Source organism: Bombina bombina, unplaced genomic scaffold (genome assembly GCF_027579735.1).
Source record: "Bombina bombina isolate aBomBom1 unplaced genomic scaffold, aBomBom1.pri scaffold_713, whole genome shotgun sequence".
Lineage (NCBI taxonomy): Eukaryota > Metazoa > Chordata > Amphibia > Anura > Bombinatoridae > Bombina > Bombina bombina.
The window spans coordinates 85,716-108,793 of NW_026511570.1; the positions used below are offsets into that span (position 1 = coordinate 85,716).

General features: G+C 42.4%; 1 protein-coding gene across 1 annotated transcript in view; it reads right to left on the bottom strand.

Moving 5' to 3' along the window:
* Positions 1–22,663, bottom strand: part of LOC128643806 (ubiquitin conjugation factor E4 B) — a gene marked incomplete at both ends in the record, with an annotated part of 107,858 nt that extends 85,195 nt beyond the window's left edge. Inside the window, 2 exons of the mRNA XM_053696629.1 lie at positions 18,167–18,294; positions 22,564–22,663. Of these exons, the coding sequence (XP_053552604.1) occupies positions 18,167–18,294; positions 22,564–22,663 (228 nt within the window). The remainder of the gene's footprint in view (positions 1–18,166; positions 18,295–22,563) is intronic.
* Between the last annotated feature and the right edge of the window lie 415 nt (positions 22,664–23,078).

The window sequence follows — 23,078 nt, forward strand, 5'->3', positions numbered from 1 at the left end:
TCCTCTAATGGAGTCTCCATTTGAAGAGCCTCTTCTAGAGCCTCAAACCAGAAAGCAGCTGCAGTTGTTACAGGAACAATGCACGCAATAGGTTGGAGAGAAAAACCTTGATGAACAAAAATTTTCTTCAGGAGACCCTCTAATTTTTTTATCCATAGGATCTTTGAAAGCACAACTGTCCTCGATAGGTATAATTGTACGCTTAGACAGAGTAGAAATAGCTCCCTCCACCTTAGGAACTGTCTGCCATGAGTCCCTTATGGTATCAGATATGGGAAACATTTTCTTAAAAACAGGAGGGGGAGTGAACGGAATACCTGGTCTATCCCACTCCTTAGCAATAATATTCACAATCCTCTTAGGGACTGGAAAAACATCAGTGTAAACAGGAACCTCTAAGTATCTATCCATTTTACACAATTTCTCTGGGACCACTATAGGGTCACAATCATCTAGAGTTGCTAATACCTCCCTAAGCAATAAGCGGAGGTGTTCAAGCTTAAATTTAAAGGCCGTCATATCAGAATCTGTCTGAGGAAGCGTCTTTCCTGAATCAGAAATTTCTCCCTCAGATAACAAATCCCTCGCCCCTTCAGAGCATTGTGAGGGTATATCAGAAACGGCTATTAAAGCGTGAGACGGCTCAGCATTTTTCCTTAACCCAGAGCTGTCCCGCTTTCCTTGTAAACCAGGCAGTTTGGTCAAAACCTCAGTGAGGGTTGTATTCATAACTGTGGCCATGTCTTGTAAAGTAAATGAATGTGACGCACTAGAGGTACTTGGCGTCACTTGTGCGGGCGTTACTGGTTGTGACACTTGGGGAGAGCTAGATGGCGAACCCTCATTTACGATTCCAAAAAAAGAGTACTGCTTAAAATAAAAACTTTCTTTATTTCGACATGTTAAAACTTAGTTGCTCACGTGCAGTAATAGTTTAAAATCCAAATACACTACTTAAAGGCCAGTCTGACGCGTTTCGGCTGTTCTGCCTTATTCATAGACTCAATACCCGTTTGTCACCTGTGGAGCTTTGTATGCTCCCTCGCAACCTCGTTTGAAGTGTTATGTAGTTATCATGGAATAAGTTTTGGGGGTCTTTTGGGATGTTTAGTCCTAGATATCAGAGTTCGTAATGGGAAAGGGAGTTTCATGTTGGATATAGTCCATTTCTATTGGGCTTAGGTGTGTGGGGATGATACTTGATTTATCCATATTTATAGAGTAGTTGGAGAATTGTTTATAGATTCCCAAGAAATGTATCAGGGCTGGCAAAGAAGTTAGTGGTGCTTGTAACGTAAAGATTATATCGTCCGCAAAAAGAAGACATGTTTGCTGAATATTGCCAAATTGAATGCCCAAAATATTTGGATTACTTCTAATTTGAATAGCTAAGATTTCTACTGTAAGAGCAAATAAAAGGGGAGATAGCGGGCATCCTTGCCTGGTTCCGTTAGAGATTGGGAAAGACTGTGATATAGTGTCATTAACCTTGATTGTGGCCCGCGGCTTATTATATAGTGCTTGTACTCTAGATAGAAATACGTCTGAGAGACCAAATTTTGACAGGGCCGACCACATAAATTGCCAGTCGACCCTGTCAAAGGCCTTCTCAGCATCGGTCGAAAGCAGCACCAGTGGGCTAGATTGCTCTTGAGAGAGAAAAATTGTGTGTAACAGTCTGGTGGTATTGTCTTTCGCCTTGCGGCCTCTGACAAAACCAACTTGGTCTGGGTGGATAATTTTCGGTAAGATATGGCTAAGACGGTCTGCTAATATCTTAGCATAAATTTTAATATCAACATTTAATAATGATATCGGTCTATAATTACTCAATTCTTTGGGTTTGTCCGGTTTCGGGATTACAGTTATCATAGCATCCAAGAGAGATTGGGGGAACATGTGACCTTGGTCTATGGACTGAAATAATTTGTGTAAATGTGGGCTAAGGTTTCCTAATAATAATTGATAGAATTTAGCTGGGAGACCGTCAGGGCCCGAGTGGATGACCAGCTGATTGGTCGCAACCAAGCACGTGTATTGTGACGTCAGATGCCGAAGGTGAATCGCAGAGCCACGAAACAGTGGAGTGCTACAGATCCTGGAGGGCTTGGAAGTTCGTGCGACCGGAGAGAGGTACACATACCGGGCGGAATAAGAGCAGGTGAGATGGTATAATTCTCACATATCCTTTATAGAAGCCGTTAGCGGTCGGACATCCAGGACCACGAAGCACATTACGGAACCCTCATTTACTTCTGACTGAGAATCATCTATTGCTCTATTTTTAAGTGCTAATATATGTTCTTTACAATTTATAGACATATCAGTACATTTGGGACACATTCTAAGAGAGGGTTCCACAATGGCATCCAAACATATTGAACAAGGATTTTCCTTGGTATCAGACATGTTAAACAGGCTAGTAATGTAACAAGCAAGCTTGGAAAACACTGTAATCAAAGTAAATAACACTTAGAAATAAAACCGTACTGTGCCTTTAAGAGAAAAAAACTGCACAAGTTCTGCAAAACAGTGTAAAAAAGCAGTAAACTTAACGAAATTTTTACAGTATTATCTTACAGCCTTAGTAACTTTGCACAACTATGCAAATAAACAATTAACCCCTTAATGGCAAAACCGGATTGAAAAAAAAAAACGTCAAAACCGGTAAAAAAGACTTTCAGCACCTTGCCACAGCTCTGCTGTGGCGCCTACCTGCCCTTCAGAACGATTTGTGGGGAAAAAACCTCCTTTACAGCCCTCAAACACAGCAGGAGCAGTTGGATGACTCTTAAGGAAAAGAAACTGCGCAACTGAGGCGAGAAAATAGGTCCAACCTCACTCAATGTTTTGAGGCCTATTAGAAAAACACCTGAGTGTCTCTTAATTAACCATTTGGGTTAAAAAAAACCCTAAAAAAAGCCACAAAGACCCCTTCAGTCCCTTCAAAAAAACGTTATAATTGCATCATTTACTTGAACAAACAAAAAAAGTTTTTTTTTTTTTTTTTAAACAGTGTCACCAGTAACAAATGAGCCCTTCAAGCAAGCTGAAATTCCTATTCAAGTGTCTGAAATACAGCTTACCCTTTCCCCATGGGGATATTGCCAGCCCTTTCTAGAATAAACACAGTCTGTCTAGAAAAACAGACTGAACATACCTCATATGCAGCTTAGCATGCAAACCGCTCCCCCAACTGAAGTTTTCCTGTACTCTTCAGCCCTTGTGAAAACAGCAGTGGATCTTAGTTACAAAGTGCTAAGATCATAAACCTCCTTGCAGAACTCTTCATCTCTTTTTCTGCCAAAGAGTAAATAGTACACACCGGCACCATTTAAAATAAACTTTTGCTTGAGAAATAAAAAAACTAACATTTTTGTCACCACACTCGCTCTGCATTTCCTAGTTACTTAGAGTAGGCAAAGAGAATGACTGGGGGGTGGAGCTAAGGGGGGAGCTATATAGGCAGCTCTGCTGTGGGTGCTCTCTTTGCCACTTCCTGTAGGGGAGGAGTATATCCCACAAGTAAGGATGAATCCGTGGACTCGATACATCTTACAAGAGAAATTATGCTTACCAGATAATTTCCTTTCCTTCAGTATGAGGAGAGTCCACAGCTTCATTCCTTACTTGTGGGAAATACAGAACCTGGCCACCAGGAGGAGGCAAAGACACCCCAGCCAAAGGCATAAATACCTCCCCCGCTTCCCTCATATCCCAGTCATTCTGCCTAAGGAACAAGGAAAAGTTGGAGAAATATCAGGGTATAAATGGTGCCAGAAGAACAAAAACAAAATTTAGGTCCGGCCTTCTGAGAATACGGGCAGGGGACAAGGACTCTCCTAATACAGAAGGAAAGTTATCTGGAAAGCATAATTTATGTTTTCCTTCTTAATATGAGGAGAGTCCATGGCTTCATTCCTTACATGTGGGAAACATATACCCAAGCACCAGAGGAGACTAAATGAACGGGAGGGGAAAAAGGAAGGCGGAGCCTACTCTGAGGGCACCACAGTCTGCAAAACTCTTTCTCCCAAAAGCTGCTTCGTCAAACTTGTAAAATGAAGAAAAGGTATGTAAGGAAGACTAGGTAGACGCCCTACAAATCTGATCCATAGAGGCCTCATTCTTGAAAGCCCAAGAGGAAGCCACTGCTCTAGTTAAATGAGCCTTAATCCTCTGATGAGGCGTATGTCCCGCTGTCTCACATAAGCTAGGCGAATAATGCTCCTCAACCAAAAAGATAAGGAAGTAGACGAGGCCTTCTGCCCCCTACGCTTCCCAGAATACACAACAAACCAAGAAGAAGTCTGTCTAAACTCCTTCGTAGCCTGAAGATAGAACTTCAAGGCCCGAATCATATCCAAATTATGAAGTAACCGTTCCTTCGAAGGAGGAGGATTAGGACACAAGGAAGGAACCACAATCTCCTGATTGATGTTGCGATCCTGTGACGAAAGGCAAAGAATGATTGGGATATGAGGGAAGTGGGGGAGGTATTTAAGTCTTTGGCTGGGGTGTCTTTGCCTCCTCCTGGTGGCCAGGTTCTGTATTTCCCCACAAGTAAGGAATGAAGCAGTGGACTCTCCTCATATTAAGAAGGAAATACACCCATCATCTCCGGTGCATTTCTCCTTTCTGCCGAAAAAGAAACTGTGCATAAAGCGTACGTTTCCTAACAGTCTCAGAGTGAAATGTACAAGAGGGCTAAGCAAAATAGCCCTAAAATACAAATAAAATTTAAATACTGCAAAGTCAACAATAAAATTTGAATAGCATTGCAGTAACAGTTTAAAGCATTAAAGGGACACTCAATCAAAATTAAACTTTCATTATTCAGATAGAGCATGCTATTTTAAACAACTTTCCAATTTACTTCAATTAACAAAATGTGCACAGTCTTTTTATATTTAAACTTTTTGAGTCACCAGCTCCTACTGAGCATGTGCAAGAATAAGTGTGTATGCATTTGTGAATGGCTGATGGCTGTCACATGGTACGTGTATCATTTGTGATTGGCTGATGGCTGTCACATGGTACAGGGGAGTGGAAAAAGACATAACTTTTAAAATTGTCAGAAAAAAAATCTATTACTCATTTGAAGTTCAGACTAAGTGCTATTGCATTGTCTTGTTATCTTGCATTTGTTGATTATGCAAATCTACTGTGTTGACTGGTCCTTTAAGGCAGATTAACCCCTTCAAGATCTAACATATCCAAATGAGGGCTAGAAACACCATTAATAGTTATTGAGCAGTCTCTCTCAAATACATATAAGTCCCTGCACCCTGCTCTTAAGATATCCTTACTTAGGATATACTGAGTCCCAAGATACTGCAGATATCTAATAAAGTGCCAGACCTCCACCATAGAAAACAGAAAGGCACTTAGCTGCATCTAGCCGTCCAGCACGAGGACAGCTTGCTCGGCGTGGGAGGATGCCACTCCTCACAGGGGCCTGTAGAAAAAGAAAGGACAGAGTAAGCCTACTCTGGCTTTCTATACCAGGGCAGCAAAGTGTTAGGAAAACGCAGCAAGGCCCACCCTACAAGTTCCTAACTGCTATAAAGTCACCACTGCCCTACTGAAGAGACTAACGTGGAGTACGGCTATACCCAATCTTAAGAGGAAAAGTCAGAGTAAACCTACTCAGGCTTTTAAAATAATAACACCAAAAACTTCACCTCCTCAATGAACAGTGGCAAAGAGAATGACTGGGGATTGTGGGAAGGGGAGTGATACTTAAAAGCTTGGCTGTGGTGCTCTTTGCCTCCTCCTGCTGGCCATTAGTGATATTCCCAACAGTAATTGATGAATCCGTGTACTCACCATATCTTAGCAAAGAAAGATAGATAATCCCTTTATTACCCATTCCTCAGTTTTGCATAACCAACACGGTTAAATTAATATACTATTTACCTCTGATTACCTTGTATCTAAGAGTCTTCCAACAGCCCCTTATCACATGGCTATTTGTTCATATTGACCTGCATTTTAGCTAGAGCATGTTATCTATATGGGAGAGAGCACAATATCTATATGGCCCACATGAACTAGCAGTCTACTGTTGTGAAAAGCGAATAAAAAAAATATGATAAGAGGCTGTCTGTAGAGGCTTAGAAACAGGCAGAAATTTAGAGGATTAAATGTTATAAAGTATATTACTATAACAATGTTGGTTGAGCAAAGCTAACAAATGGGTAGTAAAGGCATTATCTATCTTTTTCCACAATAACAATTTTGGTGTAGACTGTCCCTTTAAGTTTATAGCGGTCATAAACGGACCCTGTTAAACTAAAGAAAGAATAGTTCTGATGGTTTTCATCTTGAAAGAAGGAACTCTCAAAAACGTGTTCAATGGTGGGGAACTTCCGAGCAGCAGCCATATTCGATTGTGATGTTGAGAGCTGCTCTAACCACTAGATTCACCTTACAGATATCTTTGTATATTTGAGTCATGGGCTTTTGTGTTTAACATATATTGTGTCAGCAAGTGTTTGTGTAATTTGAGCCTAATATTGTGTGGATCAACAGCCCTAGCATTCTGGAGCATACTTTGAGGCTTGAGCCACCAAACTAAACCGGCTGTAGAGTTTCTTTGGAACTCTGCTGTACAGTAGTACAGTAGAGTGTGTGATGTGCTATCTTTGAATTTCCTAATATTGGTATGCATGGCAACCTATAGAGATGGATCTCCCCTACTGGGCTGTGTGAGTGAAGGTACTTACCCGACAGGACCCTCACTCTACTCTGCTTACCAAGCTGCAATGATTGTATTCAGTAGAAAAGCCCATCCAATACTGTACACAGCAGAGGATATGCCTTGGGAATAACAACAACAGCATAGCCAAGCAAAAGGAAGCTTAAGGATCAGTCCCAGCAACACCAGTGGGAGACTTGTGAAAAAATCTTCAGGAGGACTACATTACACAGCCAAGTACTCTCCTATAACCCTCTTTTCAAAGTTTCACCTCATATGAGGAAAGTGTTGAGAAACTCCCAAGAATGAGCACTTTAAGGAAGGATTTAAAAGCTCTTGGTGTGGGGTGTCTTTGCCCCCTTCTGGGGGCCAGATGTTGAATTCCCAACAATAAGGACTTGTGGACTCTCATCACCACCTTAATAAATAAAATATCTTTTGGCATAAAAATACAGTCTGAAATCGTTTATCACCATTTAGGTGAATGTGTGTTAAATTAAAAGTGTGTGTACATTTTAACAGTAATGTCCCATGTCAATTCTTTTTAGTATCCATAACTTGTGGGAATATTCTCCTCCCCAACAGGAAATGGCAAAGAGCACAGCAAAAGCTGTCCATATAGTCCCTCCCAGGCTCCGCCCCCCCAGTCATTCGACCGACGCACAGGAGAAAAAAAGGAGAAACTATAGGGTGCTGTGGTGACTGTAGTTAAAGAAAGAAATTTATCAAACCTGATTAAAAAAACAGGGCGGGCCGTGGACCGGACACACCGTTGCAGAAAGTAATTTATCAGGTAAGCATAAATTCTGTTTTCTCCAACATTGGTGTGTCCGGTCCACGGCGTCATCCATAACTTGTGAGAACCAATACCAAAGCTTTAGGACACGGATGAAGGGAGGGAGCCAATCAGGTTACCTAAACAGAAGGCACCACGGCTTGCAAAACCTTTCCCCAAAAATAGCCTCCGAAGAAGCAAAAGTATCAAATAGAATTTGGCAAAAGTGTGCAGAGAAGACCAAGTCGCTGCCTTACATATCTGATCAACAGAAGCCTCGTTCTTGAAGGCCCATGAGGAAGCCACAGCCCTAGTAGAGTGAGCTGTGATTCGTTCAGGAGGCTGCCGTCCGGCAGTCTCGTAAGCCAATCGGATGATGCTTTTCAGCCAAAAGGAAAGAGAGGTAGCAGTAGCTTTTTGACCCCTCCTCTTGCCAGAATAAACGTCAAACAGAGAAGACGTTTGTCTGAAATCCTTTGTTGCTTCTAAATAGAACTTTAAAGCACGGACTACATCTAAATTGTGTAACAAACGTTCCTTCTTTGAAACTGGATTCGGGCACAAAGAAGGTACAACTATTTCCTGGTTAATATTCTTGTTGGAAACAACTTTTGGAAGGAAACCAGGTTTAGTACGCAAAACAACCTTATCTGAATGAAACACCAGATAGGGCGAACTACACTGCAGAGCAGATAATTCAGAAACTCTTCTCGCAGAAGAAATAGCAACCAAAAACAGAACTTTCCAAGATAACAGCTTGATATCTATGGAGTGTAAGGGTTCAAACGGAACCCCTTGAAGAACTGAAAGAACTAAATTTAGACTCCAGGGAGGAGTCAAAGGTCTGTAAACAGGCTTGATCCTGACCAAAGCCTGAACAAAAGCTTGAACATCTGGCACAGCTGCCAGTCGTTTGTGTAATAAGACAGATAAAGCAGAAATCTGTCCTTTTAGGGAACTCGCTGACAATCCCTTATCCAAACCTTCTTGGAGAAAGGAAAGGATCCTGGGGATTTTAATCTTACTCCATGAGAATCCCTTGGATTCACACCAACAGATATCTTTTCCATATTTTATGGTAAATCTTTCTAGTCACAGGTTTTCTGGCTTGTACCAGAGTATCTATCACAGAATCCGAAAACCCACGCTTAGATAACATCAAGCGTTCAATTTCCAAGCCGTCAGCTGGAGAGAAACTAGATTTGGATGTTCGAATGGACCTTGTACTAGAAGATCCTGTCTCAAAGGTAGCTTCCATGGTGGAGCCGATGACATATTCACCAGGTCTGCATACCAAGTCCTGCGTGGCCACGCAGGAGCTATCAAAATCACAGAGGCCTTCTCCTGTTTGATCCTGGCTACCAGCCTGGGAATGAGAGGGAACGGTGGGAATGCATAAGCTAGGTTGAAGGCCCAAGGCGCCACTAATGCATCCACTAGAGTCGCCTTGGGATCCCTGGATCTGGACCCGTAGCAAGGAACCTTGAAGTTCTGACGAGACGCCATCAGATCCATGTCTGGAATGCCCCATAATTGGGTCAACTGGGCAAATACCTCCGGGTGGAGTTCCCACTCCCGCGGATGGAAGGTCTGACGACTCAGATAATCCGCCTCCCAGTTTTCCACTCCTGGGATGTGGATCGCAGATAGGTGGCAGGAGTGATCCTCCGCCCATTTTATGATTTTGGTCACTTCTCTCATCGCCAGGGAACTCCTTGTTCCCCCCTGATGATTGATGTAAGCAACAGTCGTCATGTTGTCTGATTGGAATCTTATGAATCTGGCCTTTGCTAGTTGAGGCCAAGCCCTGAGAGTATTGAATATCGCTCTCAGTTCCAGAATGTTTATCGGGAGAAGAGACTCTTCCCGAGACCATAGACCCTGAGCTTTCAGGGAGTCCCAGACCGCGCCCCAGCCCAATAGACTGGCGTCAGTCGTGACGATGACCCACTCTGGTCTGCGGAAACTCATTCCCTGGGACAGGTGATCCTGGGTCAGCCACCAACGGAGTGAGTCTCTGGTCTTCTGATCTACTTGAATCACTGGAGACAAGTCTGTATAGTCCCCATTCCACTGTTTCAGCATGCACAGTTGTAATGGTCTTAGATGAATTCGCGCAAAAGGAACTATGTCCATTGCAGCAACCATCAACCCTACTACTTCCATGCACTGAGCTATGGAAGGTCGTAGAACAGAGTGAAGAACTTGACAAGCGTTTAGAAGCTTTGACTTTCTGACATCTGTCAGGAAAATCTTCATTTCTAAAGAATCTATTATTGTCCCCAAGAAAGGAACTCTTGTCGACGGAGACAGGGAACCTTTTTCTATGTTCACCTTCCACCCGTGAGATCTGAGAAAGGCCAGAACGATGTCTGTGTGAGCCTTTGCCTTTGAAAGAGACGACGCTTGTATCAGAATGTCGTCCAAGTAAGGTGCCACTGCAATGCCCCTTGGTCTTAGAACCGCTAGAAGGGACCCGAGTACCTTTGTGAAAATCCTTGGAGCAGTGGCTAGCCCGAATGGGAGAGCCACAAACTGGTAATGTTTGTCCAGAAAGGCGAACCTTAGGAACTGATGATGATCTTTGTGGATAGGAATATGTAGATACGCATCCTTTAGATCCACGGTAGTCATAAATTGACCCTCCTGGATTGTGGGTAAAATCGTTCGAATAGTTTCCATTTTGAACGATGGCACTCTGAGAAATTTGTTTAGAATCTTTAAATCCAGAATTGGTCTGAAGGTTCCCTCTTTTTTGGGAACTACAAACAGATTTGAATAAAACCCCAGTCCTTGTTCCACAGTTGGAACTGGGTGTATCACTCCCATTTTTAACAGGTCTTCTACACAATGTAAGAATGCCTGTCTTTATTTGGTTTGAAGATAAGTGAGACATGTGGAACCTTCCCCTTGGGGGTAGTTCCTTGAATTCCAGAAGATAACCCTGAGAGACTATTTCTAGTGCCCAGGGATCCTGAACATCTCTTGCCCAAGCCTGAGCAAAGAGAGAGAGTCTGCCCCCTACTAGATCCGGTCCCGGATCGGGGGCTACTCCTTCATGCTGTTTTGGCAGCAGCAGCAGGCTTCTTGGCCTGTTTACCCTTGTTCCAGCCTTGCATCGGTTTCCAAGCTGGTTTGGTCTGCGAAGCATTACCCTCTTGTCTAGAGGCTGCAGAGTTGGAGGCCGGTCCGTTCCTGAAATTGCAAAAGGAACGAAAATTAGACATATTCTTAGCCTTGAAAGGCCTATCTTGTGGGAGGGCATGGCCCTTACCCCCAGTGATGTCTGAAATAATCTCTTTCAATTCTGGTCCAAAGAGAGTTTTACCTTTGAAAGGGATATTAAGCAATTTTGTCTTAGAAGATACATCCGCTGACCAAGACTTTAGCCAGAGCGCTCTGCGCGCCACAATTGCAAAACCTGAATTTTTCGCCGCTAACTGCAAAGCGGCATCTAAAATAAAGGAATTAGCTAACTTAAGTGCGTGAATTCTGTCCATAACCTCCTCATACGGAGTCTCTCTACTGAGCGACTTTTCTAGTTCTTCGAACCAGAACCACGCTGCTGTAGTGACAGGAATAATACACAAAATAGGTTGCAGGAGGTAACCTTGCTGTACAAAAATCATTTTAAGCAAACCCTCAAATTTTTTATCCATAGGATCTTTGAAAGCACAATTGTCCTCGATAGGAATGGTAGTGCGTTTGGCTAGTGTAGAAACTGCCCCCTCAACCTTAGGGACTGTTTGCCATAAGTCCATTCTGGGGTCGACCATAGGGAATAATATTTAAATATAGGAGGAGGGACAAAGGGTATGCCTGGCTTCTCCCACTCCTTATTCACTATGTCCGCCACCCGTTTGGGTATCGGAAAAGCATCAGGGTGCACCGGGACCTCTAGGAACATGTCCATCTTGCACAATTTTTCTGGGATGACCAGGTTGTCGCAATCATCCAGAGTAGATAGCACCTCCTTAAGCAGTGCGCGGAGATGCTCTAATTTAAATTTAAAGGCCCTTCCTGACTGAGAAGGTGTCTAAACCAGTGCCTGACGTAAAAAACGTTCCCCAAAGTTATAAAGTGTGAATTTCAACATCAAACTGTATAAAATGCCTAAATAAAGCAATCGATCTAGCCCATAAAAGTGTCTACCAGTTTTATAGCCCATATTAAGCCCTTTATTCTGTTTGAGACTAAGAAAATGGCTTACCGATCCCCATGAGGGGAAAAATGACAGCCTTCCAGCATTACACAGTCTTGTTAGAAATATGGCTAGTCATACCTTAAGCAGAGAAGTCTGCCAACTGCTCCCCCCAACTGAAGTTATCTCATCTCAACAGTCCTGTGTGGGAACAGCAATCGATTTTAGTTACTGCTGCTAAAATCATACTCCTCTCACAAACAGAACTCTTCATCTTTTTCTGTTTCAGAGTAAATAGTACATACCAGCACTATTTTAAAATAACAAACTCTTGATAGTAGAATAAAAAACTACAACTAAACACCACATACTCTTCACCATCTCCGTGGAGATGCTACTTGTTCAGAGCGGCAAAGAGAATGACTGGGGGCGCGGAGCCTGGGAGGGACTATATGGACAGCTTTTGCTGTGCTCTTTGCCATTTCCTGTTGGGGAGGAGAATATTCCCACAAGTTATGGATGACGCCGTGGACCGGAAACACCAATGTTGGAGAAAAATGCATGCTGGTATAGTTTGACAAACAGTACATTCTCCAAAAAACCAAAATTTATGCTTACCAGATAAATGTATTTATTTTTTGACACGATGAGTCCACAGATGATCTTAATTACAGGAGGCGGCAAAGAGCACCACAGCAGAGCTGTTAAATATCACCTCCCTTCACTCCCAACCCAGTCATTCGACCGAACTAAAAGAGAGAAAGGAAGTAACAAGGTGCAGAGGTGTCTGATGTTTATAATAACCAACAACCTGTCTTATACAAAAAACAGGGCGGGCCGTGGACTCATCGAGTCAAAAAAGAAATACGTTTATCAGGTAAACATAAATTTTGTTTTCTTTTTAATAACACAGATCATCTTAATTACTAATGGGAACCAATACCCAAGCTAGAGTACACAGATTATATGGGAGGGACAAGACAGGGAACCTAAACGGAAGGCACCACTGCTTGAAGAACCTTTCTCCCAAAAGTGGCCTCAGTCGAGGCAAAAGTGGCCTCAGTCGAGGCAAAAGTGTCAAATTTGTAGAATTTTGAAAAAGTGTGAAGAGAGGACCAAGTTGCAGCCTTGCAAATCTGTTCCACTGAAGCTTCATTTTTGAATGCCCATGAGGAAGCAACAGCCCTTGCGGAATGAGCCGTAACTCTCCCTGGAGGCTGCTGTCCAGCAGCCTCATATGCAAAACGTATGATACTTTTCAGCCAAAAAGAAAGAGAAGTAGACGAAGCTTTCTGACCCTTACGTTTTCCTGAGAAAACTACAAACAAGGCAGAAGACTGTCGAAAATCCTTAGTTGTCTTCAGATAAAAGTTTAAGGCACGAACCACGTCCAAATTATGGAGAAGCCTTTCCTTCTGAGAAGAAGGATTAGGACACAAGGAAGGAACAACAATCTCTTGATTAATGTTTCGATCAGAAACAACTTTAGGAAGAAAACCCAGCTTAGTACGTAGAACTACCTTATCTGAATGAAAAATAAGGTAAGGGGACTCATACTGCAATGCCGAGAGTTCTGACACTCTGCGAGCAGAAGAAATAGCAACAAGAAATAAAACTTTCCAAGATAACAATTTAATATCTAAGGAATGCATAGGCTCAAACAGAGCCCCTTGAAAAACTTTAAGAACTAAATTCAAACTCCATGGAGGAGTAACTGGTTGGAACACAGGTCTGATCCTAACCAAGGCCTGACAAAATGATTGTACATCTGGGACATCTGCCAGACGTTTGTGTAACAAAATAGATAAGGCAGAGATTTGACCCTTTAGGGAAATTGTCGATAATCCTTTCTCCAAACACTCCAAAGGTTAAAATTCTAGGAATCCTAACTCTACTCCATGAGTAGCCCTTGGATTCACACCAATAAAGATATTTACGCCATATCTTATGGTAAAATTTTCTAGTTACAGGCTTACGAGTCTGAATTATGGTCTCAATTACCAAGTCAGAAAAGCCCCAGCTTCAGAGAATCTAGATTTGGGTGAAGGAAGGGCCCTTGAATTAGAAGGTCCTTCCTCAACGGAAGTCTCCAAGGTGGCAGAGATGACATGTCCACCAGATCTGCACACAAAATCCTGCAAGGCCAAGCCGGTGCAATGAGGATCACCGATGCCCTCTCCTGCTTGATTTGAGCAATGACCCAAGGAAGAAGAGCAAAAGGAGGAAATAGGTATGCTAGACTGAAGGTCTAAGGAACCGCCAGAGCATCTATCAGTTCCGCCTGGGGATCCCTGTACCTCGACCCGTATCTTGGGAGCTTGGCATTCTGTCAAGATGCCATGAGATCTAATTCCGGCTGACCCCACTTGAGAATCAGACTGGAGAACAGTTCCGGATGGAGTTCCCACTCTCCCGGATGAAAGGTCTGCCTGCTCAGGAAGTCCGCCTCCCAGTTGTCCACCCCTGGGATGTGGATCGCCGACAGGCAGCAAGAATGGGCCTCCGCCCACTGAATTATTTTGGTAACTTCTGTCATAGCTAAGGAACTCCTCTTTCCTCCCTGATGATTGATGTAACCCACTGAAGTTATGTTTTCCGACTGGAACCTCATAAACTGGACTGAGGCTAACTGAGGCCAGGCCAGAAGAGCATTGAAGATCACTCTCAGCTCTAGAATGTTTATAGAAAGAACAGACTCTGACCGAGTCCAAACTCCCTGAGCCTTTAGGGAGCCCCAGACTGCTCCCCACCCTAGAAGGCTGGCGTTTGTTGTCACAATCACCCAAGATGGTCTGCAAAAGCAGGTTCCCTGGGAGAGATGATCCAGAGATAACCACCATTGAAGAAAATCCCTTGTCTCCTGCTCCAGTAGTATTCAAGGAAACAAATCCGCATAATCTCCGTTCCATTGCCCGAGCATGCTTAACTGCAGAGGTCTGAGGTGGAACCGAGCAAACGGGATGATGTCCATTGCCGCCACCATCAGCCCGATTACCTCCATGCACTGGGCGACTGACGGCCGAGGAGTGGACTGAAGGACTAGAAAAGTATTGATAATCTTTGATTTCCTGACTTATGTCAGAAAAATCTTCATTGATAGGGAATCTATTATGGTTCCCAAGAAAGTTACAGTTGTGTTTGGGACTAAGGAACTCTTTTCCAAATTTACCTTCCACCCGTGAGATCGCAAGAAGGATAACACCATGTCCGTGTGGGATCTTGCTTGTTGTAAGGATGGCACCTGGACTACAATGTCGTCCAGATAGGGCGCCACTGCAATGCCCCGTAACCGAAGCACCGCCAACAGCGATCCCAGAACCTTTGTGAAAATTCTGGGAGCTGTGGCAAGACCGAAAGGAAGAGCCACGAACTGGAAGTGTTTGTCCAGAAAGGCGAACTTTAGGAACTTGTGATGATTCTTGTGAATGGGAACATGCAGGTACGCGTCCTTTAAATCCACTGTTGTCATAAATTGACCCTCTTGGATCAAAGGAAGAATGGAACAAATAGTTTCCATCTTGAAGGACGGTACTCTGAGAAATTTGTTTAGACTCTTGAGATCTAAAATTTGTCTGAAGGTTCCCTGTTTTTTGGGAACCACAAACAGATTGGAATAAAAACCCAGACCCTGTTCCTGTATTGGAACATTGGAACAGGAACTATCACTCCTAGGTCGGAGAGGTCTTTTACACAGCGTAAGAACGCCTCTCTTTTTGTCTGGTTTACAGATAATCTTGAAAGCAGAAACCTGCCTCTGGGAGGAGAGCTTTTGAACTCTAGCTTGTATCCCTGGGTCACTATGTCTATTGCCCAGGGATCCTGAACATCTCGAACCCAAGCCTGAGAGAAGGAAAGTCTGCCCCCTACATAATCCGGTCCCGGATTGGGGGCCGACCCTTCATGCTGATTTTGGTTCAATGGTGGGCTTCTTGGATTGTTTTCCCTTATTCCAAGACTGATTGGGTATCCAGGAAGGTGTAGACTGTTCCTGCTTGGGGGCGGAAGAGGAAGAATTTCCTTAGAGCAATTTTCGCTCCTTTCGAAATTTCAGTCTTCCCTTTTGCTTGTTTCTACTGTCCTGAGGAAGAAGGTGGCCCTTACCTCCAGTAATGTCAGAAATTATTTCAGCCAAGCCAGGTCCAAACAAGGTCTTCCCCTTGTAAGGAATCGCTAAAAGCTTAGACTTGGAAGAAACATCCGCCGACCAAGGTTTCAACCATAAAGCTCTGCGAGCTAGAATAGAGAAACCTGAAATCTTTGCTCCCAGTTTGATAACTTGGAGGGAAGCATCTGTAATAAAGTAATTAGCCAATTTAAGGGCCTTAATCCTATTCTGAATTTCATCCAGAGGAGTCTCTGTCCTGATAGCATCAGACAACGCATCAAACCAATATTCTGCCGCTCTAGTGACGGTAGCAATGCACACCGCTGGCTGCCATTATAAGTCCTGGTGCACATACATCTTTTTGAGTAACCCCTCCAATTTCTTGTCCATAGGATCTTTAAAGGCAAAACTATCCTCTATGAGTATAGTAGTTCTTTGCCAAAGTGGAGACCGCTCCTTTCACCTTGGGGACCGTTTGCCAAGCCTCCCTAACAGAGTCGGCTGTAGGAAACATCTTCTTAAATATGGGAGATGGAGAAAAAGGGATACCCGGTCTCTCCCATTCCTTAGTAATAATCTCAGAAGCTTGATCTGGAACCGGAAACATCTCTATTGAGGAAGGTACCTCAAAATATTTGTTTAGCTTACTGGATTTTTTGAGAATAATAGCGACTGTGGAATTGCTGTCGTCTAATGTAGCTAAAACCTCCTTAAGCAGTAGACGGAGGTGCCCTAGTTCGAACCTGAAAGAAACCACTTCAGTATCAGCAATAGGAATCACACTGTCAGAATCTGAAATTTCACCTTCAGACGCTACTACGGTATCCCCCTCCTCAGGCTTCTGGGAGGGTGCATCCGCAATAGGAATAACTGCGTCAGAAACCTCGCTTACTGAATGTCTGGTTTTCCTCTTACGCTTTCCTTGTAACATAGGAAAGGCAGACAATGCATCTGAAACTGCAGAAGACATGAGAGAAGCGATGTCTTTTAAAGTAACCCCAACTGGGGCCACAGAGGAAATGCAGGGCACTGCATGTGAGGGCTGTAAAACTTGGGACGCTTGAGGAGAAAGCTGCACCATCTATATTGTGCCTTGTCATTAGAATCCTGACCAGCATCCTCCTTAGAAAATGTTGGCTCAGGAAATATTTTATCCCTGTAACTTATAGTCCTCTCAATACAAGAGGAACAAAAAGGAATTGGTGGTTCCACATTGGCATCAAAACATAAGGTGCAGGTGACATTATACTTAATGAATAGAACTAGTACCAAAAATTTTTTTTTAATGAAAATTAATCTTGACCAAAAAAACATTACTGTTACTTAAAATTTTAAACATGCAACTTTTTTACTATACGATGCAGAATGCAGTCAAAACGATACTTAAACAAAAACTTTCAAACACATATACACTTCAGCGGTCTGCTGAGGTGCCTACCTGCCCCACAACACCAGGAAGAGAATCCCTCTAGCAAGGAGATGATCTGTAGAGAAGCAGTAAACAATATGAGATAAACCGCTTCTAGAAACGCTTGTCTAGCATGAAAACAAGCGTGTCTAGTCGGCCTGAACTGTGTCACCTCCGTAGATGCGATAGAAATGGCGCACAAAGTGAGAAGTACGTCACACTTAGCTCCACTCCTCGTGGGCTTCTCTCTTAACAATCTCCCGGTCGGTATTATTGTAAAACCGCCGGGAGCAGTGGAACCGCTAAAATAGAATTATATTACGCAGCAGTGTAAGCCCAAGTGCCTGCTATGCTGTCTAAACACATAATTCCCTTCTTTAGAAAGGATAATGTCCCAATAAATATAATAAAGATTAAGAGCCTTCTCCTTGAAGTAAAATAGTGCCCACTTTTCAAAATAAATAAAGTAAGCATTTACCTCATTAATGCCCGACAGAAAGGCATCACACCAGGCTTGAGAGGTCCTCTCCCTCACATAGGCCTGTGGAATAAAATATTGAGTATTTCCCCTTAGATCTTTACAATTATGGCAGCATAAACATTATGAGAGGCACAGTGAGAATTATGTCCCACCAGTTCTCATTGCTCTAAAGCCACCACTGCCCTACTGAAGAAGAGACTGATGTGGACTACGGCTACACCCTAGGACAAAGCAGCACAATTTTGCACCGCTTTAAAAATAATAAACTCTTGATTGAAGAATCTTTTCTAACACCTCACTTTACCACTTCCTATCACTAACGTAGGCAAAGAGAATGACAGGGTTGGGAGTGAAGGGAGGTGATATTTAACAGCTCTGCTGTGGTGCTCTTTGCCGCCTCCTGCTGACCAGGAGGTGAATATCCCATTAGTAATTAAGATGATCCGTGGACTCATCGTGTCATTAAAAAGAAAAAATTATGACCCATATTAATTTAACTTCTAAGCAGGTCAACAACATTCTGAAATTTACAACGTAAAAAATAAATAAATCTCACTTTGGCCAGGAAGGATCCATGATCCGCAGCAGCAGCTGTATTACCATTCCATAAAAATTTAGGCATCTTCTGAGGAAGTTTTCATCCAGCAGCCCGGCGTCTGAACAGGCTTTACAACGCACCAATTTCTGCAACACAAAAGAGCAGTCTTTATTTTTTCATTTTCCACATAAAACTGACCTCAGAAAGCCCATATTCTCCAATGTAGAAAACAGCCCACCCATATGATTTTTGACCATCCTAACCATATGCCAGCACTCTCAATAGTTGTAACAATTGTTAATTTGTCTGACGAAAACTGTCCACAAAGAATGGTAGTAATAAAGTACTATAAACATTAGCTTTTTTTTTTTAAATACACAATATAAGGGTGTGTGTATGTATGTATGTATGTATGTATGTATGTATGTATGTATATATATATATATATATATATATATATATATATATATATATATAATATATTATATAAATAAATAAATTGCGGGTAAAGTCAGATATCCTAGGATTACCCGGGTAAAACTGACATTACCCAGCGGCTATGGTTAAAGTCTGATGTAAGATCATACATTAGGCTTTACACGGGTAATCCTAGGATAACCTAAACGCTTCTGGATAAAGCTAATCACAGCACTATTTTCCTCCTTTGAAGACAATAGTTCTTGCAAATCACCACATAAAACATATACACGATGCACTGTAATTCCCCATCTTCACTATCTTTTTTGCCTCCCCAGGGTTCACTTGGGGTGGATGACAGAGGATCGGCGGGGCACCTCCCTTAAACCCCCCAGACAGAGGCAAAAAAAATAAATAGCGTAGATGGGCTTTATTCAGAAGCGTTTGGGTAATCCTAGGATTACACAGGTAAAGCCCGATGTATGATCTTACATCAGGCTTTACCCACAGCCACTGGGTAATGCCCATTTTACCCGGGTAATCCTCATTTTACCCGGGTAATCCCAGCATTACCCGGATATCTGACTTTACCCGTAAAACACACATACACACACTCTGTGTGTTCTCCATGGCATTTTAAAGTAGCCAGGTGGGGACAGTGTAATGTTTTCTATTATTTTCAGCTATCCAAAGCACAAATTAATTGCATAATTTAACATAAATAAAGGTAATGATAATTTGTGCAATAAAAATTTAACATTTTTAATACTGGCTAATTTTAGCTTAATATTGGCTAAAATTTTAGCCGGTGGTCAGTAAAATCAGTGGGGTGGTGCCACCGCTAAATAGGTCCTGACGAGAACACACACACACTGTTTATAGCGCAATCCACTGCCGGAATTTAAGATTGCACTTGAGGGTTATATTGCGCTTGTGTGCAATTCCACCCCTGCCCACTCTCAGCCAATCACACGGGCAGGAGCTGTCAATCTCCCCAGTCGGACGAGACCGGGGAGATTGAAATTCTCCATCTAAGAGGTGGAGGAAAGTCTAGGAAGCAGCAGTCTGATGACCGCTGCTTGATACATACTGACTGCAGGTTCTCTTGTGAGAACCTGCAGTCGTAGGCAGGCAAAGGGCTTGATAAATTGAGCCCCTAGTGGTTTATTACAACCATTTTTGTAGACAGTTTTCGGGAGACTGATTAAGGATTGTGACAAAAAATTGAAAGTCAGATAAAATATTGAGCCAATGGTGCATTTTTGTAGACAGGAAAGCAGTAAATATAGTTTCTTAATAGTCCATAAAAGTTAAGGTGTCAGAAATAAAAGTTTCAGGAGCCATGGTTTGCAGACTTCAAGTTGGGTGTCTGCTCTTAACATAATCAATACTTCTCTTCATATTTTTACTGCTGTCACAGTTGACATATATAATTTATATATGGTATCTTTAGACCCTAAATGTTTCAAATGACGACGTTCTTTAAACCTGTTAATCCTGCAACCTTTTATATCTGCAGAATTTTCCTTTACCATACTCCAAAGTTGGATATATACACACACACACACAGTCACCTTAAAAATCCTCCATTAACTCGATATGGCCTGGGAAATAGACTCATTGAGAAAATATTTGCCTTATACCACATGCCGAAAGCCCGCATAAAGTTAAATGATTCTTTGTCAAATGCATTCCCTATATCAAATGGAACGAGGCAGGGCTGCCCCCTTTCCCCCATCTTGTTTATTCTGGCCATGGAGGTGCTTGCCTCCAAGATTAGGAACGACGAAAATATTTACGGTATTCACATAGCAGACACTCACTACAAACTAACTCTCTATGCGGACGATATTTTATTTTCATTGTCCTCCCCCTCACAGTCCCTAGAAGCACTTCTGCCGGTAATGGGTGCTTATAGCGCCCTCTCTAACTTCAAAATAAATAAGCAGAAATCAGAGTTCCTAGGTATCGATATCTCAAACCAGACAACCCAGCAGATCACTAATTTATACCAATTTCGGGCCCAACCTTCTTCCATAAAATATCTAGGGATAAAGCTAACGACCTCAAAAGAAGCTTTATATCGCCAAAACCACCAACACCTTTTAGAATCCATTAGAACAGATATGGGAGCTTGGCGCAACAAATCTCTTTCCTGGCTTGGCAGAGTTCAAGCATTTAAGATGAGCATCCTGCCCCGCTTTTTATACATGTTCCAAACCCTACCCATCCAACCTCCCCTACACTACATTCGCAATGCGCAGTCCTTCGTTAATGGCTATATATGGGCCCACAAACGCCCTAGAATCTCTAAAACCACCCTCTACAGGAAAAGAGACGAGGGGGGACTAGGGGTACCCAACCTTTTATTTTACTCACGGGCAGCACAACTAACTAGAATAGTCGACTGGTGCAAAAACAGTACTGACAAAGAATGGGTTAAGCTTGAACACGACTTATCCACTTCAAGAAGCCTAGGGTCGGTGTGTTGGACACATAGACAACATAGGACATTATCACCTCTCACACCCTCGTTAGTAACCGATACACTCTCCACATGGGACCACCTTATAAGTTCACAGAAAGGCATTTCGACCTTACCCTCGCCACTTACTCCCCTACTACACAACAAAGACTTCCCTCCACTACTCCAAAAACGGTCTCCGGAACTGTACACACTAGCTGCGGGTTTACCCTGCCACCTAGTCCTAGAAAAAGGCACCATCATACAAAAAACCGCCCTTGCGGACAGAAACATAAGCTTTTTTGAAAGATGGTTCGAATATTTACAACTAGCCCACTTTTTCTCCCACCACAAAGATAAACATAACTTGGTTAGAACTTTAAACCCATTCGAAACACTATGTCATTCCCCATTATTAGCGCAGGGCACTCTCTCAAAAATATATAAAATCTTAATTACCCTGCACTCCAAAAACCTTCCGTCATATACAAAAGCATGGGAAGCCGAGTTGGGGCATGAGATCCCATCTGAGACATGGGGCATAATATTCCAACAAATGGGGAAGGCCCCTTCCTCAATGAGCATCACCGAGACGAACATAAAACTTTTAGAAAGGTGGTACCTTTACCCCAGCAGGCTTGCTAAAATCTACCCCCACACAGATCCACTATGTTGGAGAGACTGCAAACAAGTAGGAACACTCCTCCACATTTGGTGGACTTGTCCCACACTTCAGCCTTTCTGGCTGGACATCCACAGGGAAATTCAAAAGGTCCTCAACATCACTATCCCCTTCAACCCTATAACGCTATTATTTAACAAACCCCCTAAGATCAAATGCAAATACAGACAGGTCTTACTATATATTATGTTGAGTGGGGCAAAGCAACTGGTCCCTAGACTGTGGAAACAGCAACATATTCCTACCCAGAAAGAGTGGGTACAAAATGTCACTCTCCTTCTTTCCCTGGAAAGGTTTCACTATCAGAAAACAAAAAGGATGGATTTCTACTGCGCCATGTCTTTCTATTGGGAAACATACACCCACACACTTGCTAGAACTCCACCTTAGCTAACTAAAAATTCGTTGGAACTTAGATACTTTGAGTAGCCAAATAACCCCCGTAGTTCATAGCAAAACTAGGATCTCTGTCACATTGCTCAGTTTAAATGTTAAGTGGAAGTTTCATCCACAAGTGTTATTTTAAAAAAAAGAAAAATCAACACAAGCTACTACGAACTTTGCCAGGACTTTATGTGAGACTCTACCAATACTTAGTCCTTTGGATCTGTATGCAGTAGATAGAACTGACCCGGCCCTTTGTATCTCTCTTCTTCATTGCATTGTTGTTTATGATATACTACGCCGGACTATATCCATGGCAATTGTAAAATTATCATTTATACTAATAAAGCTTGTTTTAAAAAAAAAAAAAAAAAAAAAAAAAAAAATCCTCCATTAAAAGAATAAATTGTGTTAAAACATTTATGCTAAATGTGATAGCAGTCAAAACACAGCAATTCCCCAACAAACCTTAAGCTGGGTTTTGCAACGTTTCAGCATCTCTCTGTGTCTGGCAGCCAGGGGAGAATCTTTCCATTGAGTCTCATTGTTCTTTAACTCTTCTACTGTTCTAAAGATAAAAAGTAAATATTGATTACAAAGTGTGATATAGTTGAAAAAGCACAATGCCGTCATGCAAAAGCTACAGGTAAACTGAAATTATTAAGCAATTAAAATGTAATTGTAGCTGTAGGCTCACACTAATTAGTACATGAAAATAAAATCACATTTGTACCTAAATGATAAATGAAGTTCCTTACAATATAAGTAAATAATTTCAGCCCTGATGGGTAATGGCCTATAACATTTTGAGTAGGCAGAAACTTCTCCCAAATCTAGAATTCATGGGAATACCCAACCTTACATATAACTTCCCCTTCCTACTTGACTATTTACTCTAAATCTGTCTCACCCTAAAACAACCCAAAAATTGGTCTCTTGCCAAATGGCTCTTACTATGGTTTTTACTAAATGTGAAGAAACCG